The sequence below is a fragment of the Grammomys surdaster genome, unplaced genomic scaffold (genome assembly GCF_004785775.1).
Source record: "Grammomys surdaster isolate TR1022 unplaced genomic scaffold, NIH_TR_1.0 126278, whole genome shotgun sequence".
In the NCBI taxonomy this organism is placed as follows: domain Eukaryota; kingdom Metazoa; phylum Chordata; class Mammalia; order Rodentia; family Muridae; genus Grammomys; species Grammomys surdaster.
In genome coordinates this window covers 8575388-8585456 of record NW_021621078.1, presented here as the reverse complement: position 1 = coordinate 8585456, position 10069 = coordinate 8575388, and the positions used below count along the sequence as shown (strand labels likewise).

Here is a 10069-nt window from a genome sequence, read left to right as displayed (position 1 = left end):
AGAGAGAGAGAGAGAGAGAGAGAGAGAGAGAGAGAGAGAGAGAGAGACTGAGGCAGAAACAGAGAGATGAGGAGAGGTATGTGCACATAGACCAGAAAGAGAGAGAGGGAATTTTAAATTAAATTAAATATACAAAAAAAGTAACAGATGAAGAAATTTAAAACAAAAACAGACAAACAACAAAACCTGTGTGGAATTAAAAAATAATAATAAAGGAAGCTAAGTCAGGTATAGCAATGGTCACCTTTATTCCCAGCGCTGGGGAGACAGAGGCAAGTCCTCTTTGCAGCTCCTGAGCACTGGGATTTCAGGCATGGGCCAGCACTCTCACTTTATGCAGTACTGAAAGGATGGAGCCCAGCACTTTGGGAACCCTAACCCATCAGCCTCAAGACCTGACAGATAAAAGGCAATATGAGGGAATTTCATCTGACCACACTTTTCCTGGGCTTTAGCCATTCATATGGGACCAAGGAAGAGCATTTGTGCTCCTGGAAGTAATATTGTCTGTTCTATGTTATGTGCATAGGCACTCACTCAAGCATATGGTTTCATGGAAGAGCTACAAAGACACCTTCTGACCCCACACATCATGGAGAAGATATGTGTATCATAGAAAATAGAGGCTCCAAGTCTGAATCAGGTTATAAGGCTTGGAAGCAGACACCTTTACCAATTGATCCATCTTGCCAGCACTTCCCTAGATTCTAGCTACAGAGTCAAGTGTGTCCTTGCTTTTCATTTTCTCTTCTTTTATTTTATATATTTCAATTATATGTCCATTGATGTTTGGCTACATGTATGTCTGTGTGAAGGTGCCATATCTCCTAGAATTGGAGTTACAGTTGTGAGTTGCCATGTGGATGCTGGGAGTTGAACTCTGGTCCTCTGGAAGAGCAACTGGTGCCCTTAACCAGTGAGCCATCTCTCCAGCTCCTCAAACTTTATGTTTTATTGTAACTGATTGGAAAACACATGTTGCCACATTCCTTAGACACTTAAGAAATTGTCAATGTTTGCATTAAGCAAAGACTGGGCACTTCTGTCTCCAGACATATGAGTGGAATCCACATCCACTCTAATAATTCCTAGTATCTAACTAAAAACAGCCCTTGCATGGGACCAAAGTCACACATACTACCTAACCTACTCAAGGCTAGGCTTTATCCTGTTCCCTAGCCAGTGCTATATCCTCTTCCACAGACGAAGGTGCATAGCATATTTTGCCTGATGTGTTACTTCAGTAATTTGTCTGATGCACTTGCTCCAGTTGCCTGGAAAAGTCATCACTTTTCCTACCTCAGTAACCATTAGCCCCAGCTCTCTCCTAAGCACTCAGTCCATGCTTTCTAAACCAGCCCATGCCATCTACCACCACTGATGGATGCTATTAAGTGTCTTGCAAATCACATCAGGCAACTGAATACACCAGGCAAGTTACAGATACTAACATTCAGGACTTACATTCACCAAAGCCCTTCTAGAGCTTCAGCATTTTGTCTGTGAAGACTCACAGTAAAGACAACATCTAATAATTTTTTGTGTTGAATGATCCACTGGCTTGATGTTTACACAATCTCATCTATACATTACAAACATGTCTTCAGTCCTGGGAAAATCTCTTTCTCTAAAGCAGCTTGGTCCACAAAGGAAGAATAGACATAAGAAAAAGAGTAGCTATGAGAGAAGGTCATGGAACTGAGTGGCTGGAGGGACTGCCGAGTACTTGCCAGTCAGCAAGAGAGAGCTGCTGTTCAGCTGCAGATATTAGGGAGAACTGGGGAGTTCATGGAGCAAATTATCTGAGAAGATACCCAAGAATAGGAGGACTGACCTGACACATAGGTGCCATTTTATGGGTAATAAGACAGATGTAGACACATGGAAGTGATATGTATGAGAAAGTATTGAGAAATGCTCATTTTATGGGTTTAAGATTCTCAGTGAACAGGGAAGTAATGTCCAAGCCTCTGAACAGTGGTCAGACGGCTGTCACAGAGAGTTGGAGGAGGATGGAAAACTTTTGGGAGGACCTCCATGGATCATTAGGACTTTTGCTGAAGAGTGTGAAGGGTTCAAATGGAATCAGGTATCAAGAGTTCTAGTCCCAACTTTGCATGATTTCTCCAGTTTGAAGGTGTGAGACAGAAGAGTGGATGAATGGAATGTTGTCTTAGGATGGCATTTTTGGGGATCAGTCATAAGCATCCCATTGTTTATATGTGAAGGTGCTGAAACTGGACTGTTTCTGAAATGCAACAAAAATGTGACAAACTAGATTATGGGTTGAAGACTAGGTTTATAGGAAACTAATAACCTGGAGAGGAACTCCTGGTAATTAAATAGTGGTACAAAGAATCCTCCAAGCTACTCTGCTTCTTCTTGCCTGTGTCTTTCTTCCGTTGGCCATGTCTCATTTGACATGGTGCAGAGCTCAGGGTCCAACTTCCACTGTGATTAATCTCTTCTCCTTCACCTCTCTACAAGGAATACTTCCTGTCTCTTACCTCCCAGAGATATGGTCTTGAACCACTAGGTTCCTGGTCATACTCAAAACTGAATCATTCCCAAATCTGTGGTCTCTTTATTTCAAGTGTAATTATGTTATAAGGATCGTATTTAAAATACCAGAACAACCAGAGAATGACATGATAAAATCTAACATATAGACTTAATACTCAGGATATGAATTTGTTTGGCCCAACTTTTAAAGTAAATATTGTAGACACGTTTGTCATTTTCTTCTCGTGCAAAATCCTCTTTTTCTGCCCTTCACACCATAACCACTGTTCTGCAGCTGATATTAACTAACACAACTTAACACTCTTGCTATATTCCAATACACCCCCTTGTGTTAGCGGTCATTAATAAGAAGGTAGCTTGCTCTTCATGTGGGTCCCCTAACAATTGGAGCGGGGACTGTCTCTGACTGTTGCCTACCACTGGATCCCCTTCCCCTAGCTGTACTGACTGTTTGAGCCTCAGCGAGAGATGATATGATTAGTCCTGATGTGACTCGATGTCCCAGGGTGGACAGGTACCCAAGTGGGTCTTCCCCTTCTCTGGGGGCTGCTATTGGGATGTAAGGTGAATAAATTAATTAACAGAAAAAATTAACTGAAGGTAGTATAGGCAAAACACATACATTATATTCAAATCACCTGGAAGAATAGCTACGGTAATGGCTATGAAGTTCTGATTACTCCTCAGTCCTGTAGAAACTTCAGTGCATGTGTAACTTTTTATTCAGTTCACATTATGAATCATGGCATTATGTTATTTCATCTTGATAGGATAACTGCTCCATTCTTCATCCCTTTCTTCCTCCCTCCCTCCCTCCCTCTCTTCCTCCCTCCCTTCCTTCCTATCCTCCTGCCTCCAGTTGTCTTCATGTTTTCCTTGTCTTGCTATCATCCTAACTCAGTTTTCTATCAGCTTTTTAAATTCTATCTTTTCAGAACACCCTTCTGTGACTGTTTAAATCATAATTGCACTAAATTCAGTGACAAACTAAACAGAACAGATATTTTTGTATGTGGCTTTGCAATCTCTACACTTCCCTATTTTCTTTTTTTAATCCATTACATTTTATTAATTCTTCAGCTAGTTTTAAATGTCTTTTCTTGAAATAACTTCTCAATTTCTCAACACTCTCCATGACTATTTTGGATGAGGAATATTTCTTGAAACTATATTTTCTAAGATACTTTTGTAGAATTATAAAAACAAGATTTTTAAGTATTAGTTTAGAAAAAAAGACAACAAACAAAAAACTTGAATTTGATGTCTTACAGTACAAGAGTTTCCCTTAGGATCTCTTGGGAAACAAGCATTGCTTTTCTGTGGGTTTTATTCTTTTGATATTTTATTCCTAAACTCATGTCTACATGGACAAATTCTTGTTCTCTTTTCATACTTATGGTATTATTTCAGGTGTTTAAGGTGTAAACAATGAATCCTTATGCTTCATGTGGATCTGTGGACATGTCCTTTGAACCTAAGAACATGAAGACCTACATCTCAGCCACTGAGTCCAACCTCTCTCATGACTGATCGCAAGGGGTCAATACTTCACAGACAACAGCTTTAAGTTTTGTTCTGAGCACTCTTTTGGTTATCACATTAAGGTATTCCCATGTTCTTCATTTAAATGATGTCATGCATTTTAATGTACTTTTCATTTTTATAATAGTCTATAACTTCTGTGTGCTTTCATGGAAGTGAGACTGGTCAACATCATCTTAGCCCACCATGTTGCCCAAGCCTCCCTCTGAAGTCTTACCCTTCCATGCCACATGAGCTACCTACAGACTCAGGCCTCTGTGTTAACTGACCCTTCATAAGGTATCATGAATTAGAGGAAGGGAATCTTAAGAGATCAAGCTAAGCTACTTTTGGTACAGTGATGAAATGGCATATTGTCATTAGCTATGAAAAGGATGATTAGACCTCCATCCCCATGTTCACTCTGTAATTCATGTAAGAAATATTGAAAATTGGTGATTGAGTTAATCACATATTCAATTAATTTTAATAGAAATCATTTTAGAAAGATTAGTGAACTACATATGTCTCAATTACTGTAGCAAAATGATCATAAGCTATCCATGACTTAAACAATAATAAAAGACTATTTTCTACAAGGTAAATGTACAAGAGAATTTTTTTGTTTGGGGTGTGTTTCCTGTATGTGGGAAGCTCTTGATATAGCCTCATCCCACATGACCCCATCATTCCATTCAATTTCTTCAACATTTCTAGTCAGCAATAGAGTGTGAAGGAAGCTCACAATTTGAACACCTAATTGGATTGGTTGGAACTCAGTCACATAGCTGCACCTCCCTGCAACAGAGACTGAGAAATGTAGTTTAAATTTATTGTTCAAAAAGACCAAAATAGCACACTTGGCTAAGCAGTTAGTAGACTTAGTCATAATTAGTATGACTAAGAGCATAAGATAGGGAGGAGAGGAGGAGGCTAGAGAAGCAGCTAAGAAAATATTGTAGCATTTCAGGTAGTACACCATGGTGATCTAACCTACTAAAGCATCAAGATAGAAAACAGAAAGGCTGGGTTGTGCAATAACTTTTTATATAAACAATCAACACTATCACATGTACATTCAAGAGAAAATAAACTAGACACTAGGCAAGAAATGAAACACTATTCAGCTAAACAAACATGGAATGTGAGTTGATTGTTGTACACTGTGAACAACAATCTAATGAGGGTTAGAGTAAACAATATGGGTCTGGTGAGATGCCTCTGTGGATAAGAACAGTTGTTCTGAAAGCCTCAAAACTTGATTTTAAGTCTTCATCACCCACATGCACAGCTGGGCACAGCTGAACATACCTGTAACTCCAGGATTGGTGGACAGAGACAGGCAGATTATGGGAGTTTGCTGGCCACCATCCTAATCCAGTCGACATGCTACAGACTCAGTGAAAGACCTCATGCATCCATGCTTCACACACTGAACTATGTGTCGTTCTTCTCCCCATACCATGGCTATTTCTTCTTAGCCTGGTTAAATGCTAAAGGCAGTTTAGCCATCCATGTGGGCAAGATGCCTGAACATGGAAATGTGACAGAAAACTGAAACCTCTATAAATAAACCTAAGAGTTAGCTAAGCAGCAGATATAACCACGATGTAGTCCTATGACTCTTCAAAAGAAATAAGAACAGAGAAGACTGGAGAAAGGCACATCATGGTTGTGTATACTTGAGCATTTGTCACCAAAAAAAAAAAAAGCCTATAAAACCTATTTTGTCAGTGGGGATCCTGAGAACATTCACTGGACTAATTCCAGTGACTGTTGTGGTTAAAACCCTCCAGTGACCACTGCAGACACTGTTACCTCCTTGACCTTAAGGTGGTGTAGTGCCTGTTCAGTGCAACAACTCCACATTTCCAGGCCAGCGTTAACACTGACAGGCTGTTTGCACTGGAGTAATTGTTAATTATCCCAAAAGGTAATTGGTCCTTACTTGTATACTAAATTTGTAATTTGGAACTCTCCACAAAAGGAAAAATTGCTTTACATGTATAATGAACAATTAATATTTCATTTCCCCTTAACTATTATGTGAGGCAATGGAATGTAAATTTTAATTATGAAATGATCAAATCTTAGATGGATGTGTGAAGGTGTTGATGAGAAAAATGTGAGTCCGAGGTGCTCACTCGCTACTTAGATGTGTGTTCAGGAGTAAATGACTACCTTTGCCATAGACCAGCAGCAAATTGCCCCAATTATATGGCTCTAAATTTCATGAATCTGGGTGTAGAAAGCTGATCTCTTGAGTAAAATGTGGAATGTGATAACATAGATCGTAGTTGCACTAATGGTACGGGGCTCATGTCTGATTTCATGTTAAAGGAGCCATGAGAGAAGAAAACGAGTCTTCTACCACAGATTTCACTCTCCTGGGAGTTACCAGGAAGCAGGAGCAAGAATATTTCTTCTTCATCCTCTTCCTGTTCATTTACCCCATCACAGTTATTGGGAACATGCTCATTATCCTAGCCATTCACTCTGACATTCGCCTTCATAACCCCATGTACTTTTTTCTGGCCAACCTCTCCCTTGTTGACATCTTCTTCTCCTCTGTAACTATCCCCAAGATGTTGGCCAACCATCTCTTGGGTAGCAAGGCCATCTCCTTTGGGGGATGTATGGCACAGATGTACTTCATGATATCATTGGGAAACACAGACAGTTACATACTAGCGGCAATGGCATATGACCGAGCTGTGGCCATCAGCCGCCCACTTCATTATGCAACAATTATGAGTCCACGACTTTGTGTTCTGTTGGTTGCTGGGTCCTGGGTGATTGGAAATAGCAATGCACTGCCCCACACCCTACTCACAGCTAGATTGTCCTTCTGTGGCAATAAGGATGTGGCCAACTTCTACTGTGACATTACTCCTTTGCTCCAGCTGTCCTGTTCTGACATCCGCTTCAATGTGAAGATGATGTACCTCGGGGTGGGGGTCTTCTCTGTGCCACTGCTGTGCATCATCATCTCCTATGTCCGGGTCTTTTCCACAGTCTTGCGGGTTCCATCCACCAAGGGCTTCCTCAAGGCCTTGTCCACCTGTGGCTCTCACCTGACAGTGGTGTCTTTGTATTATGGGACAGTCATGGGCATGTATTTCCGGCCCCTGACCAGTTACAGTCTGAAGCATGCACTGATAACAGTGATGTACACAGCAGTGACCCCAATGCTGAACCCTTTCATCTACAGCCTGAGGAACCGGGATATGAAGGCTGCTCTGAGGAAACTCTTCCACCGCCCCTCCTCCTCATCCCCTATGTGAGACAAGGCACAGCAGATACTGTGGTCCCCAGTCAGAAGCACTAGGAAATCCAGCTTCAATGTCACCTCTGCAAGGAGCTGCTTGTCATCTTTCCAGCTTGAAATTCTTTCCCTCGGGAGCATTGTTGATAGTCTGAGGAGGCAATTTACGAAATGCACCTTTTGAGAAAAAATGGAAAAAGGTTGTTTTGTCCAAAATATTAGTAACTATTCATCAGTCTCATCTCCAAACATGGTGACACCATGAAGACACACATTTATGATGCTCCTTTTGAGGAAAATAGGAAAAGGTTTTTTTGTCCAAAATATTAGTAACTATTCATCAGTTTCATCTCCAAACATGGTGACACCATGAAGAAATAGAGTACATCTTCTAACAGCACACAAGCTTCTTTGCTAATCATGCAAAACTACCTAAAATTATCATGTTCTATAGGTGATTCACACTATCAAAAACTTGTTCATGGATAAAGAAAGATGATGTTTCTCATGTTTTCAGGACTCTAATGCACCGAAACCAGGAGTTTCCATCGTGATCTAAGGCTATGGTTATGAATGACTACAAATGTGAGTGAATGATCAAGTAATGGGAAAGGAAAGGGATTTTATTTAGAGAATTCCGGGTCAGGACAATGAATATGCTTCACAAGCAGGAGGGTCTTCATTTGGATCCTCAGCACTCATGTAAAAAAGCTGGGTATATATCCACATTCTTCTGTAATGCTAGACGTGAGAAGCTGTGGCTGCCAGGGTCCCTGGTAATGGCTGGTCACTCAGTCTAGCAAATTGTTGAGCTCTGGGTTCAGTGAGAGAGCTTGTCTTAGAAAATACAATAGTGGTTGACCTCTGGCCTCCACATGCACTCGTATGTGATTGAGTATGTACCTAAACTCAAGTGTGGACATACACACATAAACACCCAAAATTATGTTATCAATACATTTCAATGTTTTTAATTATTTTATTTATTTACATTCCAATGTTGCCCCTTCTTCCCATTTCCCCCTTGCAGAGTTTTCCCCCATCTCTCTTCCTCTTTGCCTCTAAGAGGGTACCCCCAGGAACCCCCCTTCCTTGGGGCATCAAGTCTCTACAAGATTAGGTACATCCTCCCCCACTGAGCCCAGACAAGACAGTCTTCTGATACATATGTGCACAGGGCATTGGATCACCTTGTATATGCACTTTGGTTGGCTTAGTCTCTGGGAGCTCCCAGAGGTCTGGGTTAGTTGATATTGTTGGTCTTCCTGTAGAGTTGCCATCCCCTTCAGCTCCTTCAATCCTTCCCCCAACTCTTCCATAGGTGTTCTCAACCTCAGTCTAATAGTTGACTGTAAGTATCCCCTTCTGTCTCAGTCAGCGGCTGGCAGAGCCTCTCAGAGGACAGTCATGATAGGTTCCTGTCTTCAAGCACAACATGGTATCAGTAATAGTGTCAAGTTCGGCACCCACCCATGGGATGGATCCCAAGTTAGACTGGTCACTGGATGGCCTTTCCTTTAATCTCTACTCCATATTTATCCCAGCATTTCTTTTAGACAGGAACGATTCTGGGTCAAAATTTTTGAAGGCAGTTTGGTGACACCATCCCTCCACTGAGAGCCGAGTCTATCTACTGAAGGTGGTCCCTTCAGGTTCCATCTCCACACTGTTAGGCATTTTGGCTAAGGTCATCTCCATTGAGTCCAGGGAGCCTCTCACATCCCAGGTCTCTAGAACTTTCTAGAGATTCACCGTGCCCCCCACCCTCACCCCCCCAGCTACATATTTTCATTCATTCTCCTGGACCTCTGGACTTCTCTCTTGTCTTCCCCCCCATACGTGATCCTGCCTCCCTTTCCCCTCTCTCTGCCCTCTCCCACACAGATCCCTTCCTCCCTTTGCCTCCCATGATTATTTTGTTCCCCCTTCTAAGTGAAGCAGTGTCACTTGGGCCTTCCTTCTTGTTAAACTTCTTAAGGAAGTATTTGTTTCCTTGCCTTTTCATCTAAGGTTTTTTCTAATAAATGAATCTCTTATCTAAATTTGTGTTTTGTGCCCAATGTTGGATGCTATGTGTAACCACGGGGTTTTCTACCTATGCCCCAGTTCCCCAAACAATGACTCTGAGACTTCATTATATATTCTGCCTAGGCCAGAAGCTTGGGCTTGTTCCCCAACTAGCTCTTAACTTAATTAACCCACTCACTCCAGTCTATAAGTTCCATATGTCTGGTTACCTATGTGTCTCCCTTCCCGTGCACCACTCTATCCCAGAATTCTTCTTTTTGTACTGAAACTCCCACCTCCTATTTCCTGCCTCAGCTCTTGGCCAGTCAGCTTTTTATTGACAGGTGATACTATCATACAATAGACAAGAAATTATCACTATATTAACCAGATGTACGTTCTGCTTCTGTCATCTCTATGAACTGATGCTTGCTTGCAGAAAGAGAGAGACGGGGAAGGGAAAGAGAGGAAGGGGTAGAAGGGAGAGGGGAAAGGGGTAGAAAAGAGGGGGAATTGGTAGAAGGGAGAGGGGTAGTGGGGAGGGAGAAGAGGTAGAAGGGAGAGGGGGAGAGGAAGGAGGAGGGAGGAGGGAGATGGGGAGAGGGAGGAGAGAGGAGGGAAATAACAGGGAGAGGGAGGGGAGAGGAGAACAGGGAAAGGAGAGGGTAATGTGAAGAATAAGTAGAGGGGAGGGAAGAGGGGAAGAGGAGAGGGGAAGAGGAGAGGGGAAGAGGAGAGGGGAGGGGAGGGGAG

At 41.9% G+C, this 10069-nt stretch overlaps 1 protein-coding gene across 1 annotated transcript; it reads left to right on the top strand.

Annotated features, from left to right (window-relative positions):
* The first annotated feature begins 6389 nt into the window (after positions 1–6389).
* LOC114613985 (olfactory receptor 1A1) lies at positions 6390–7328 on the top strand. The gene has a single exon (XM_028759451.1). It carries the CDS (start codon positions 6390–6392, stop codon positions 7326–7328), a length of 939 nt encoding a protein of 312 aa, XP_028615284.1.
* The last annotated feature ends 2741 nt before the right edge of the window (positions 7329–10069 follow it).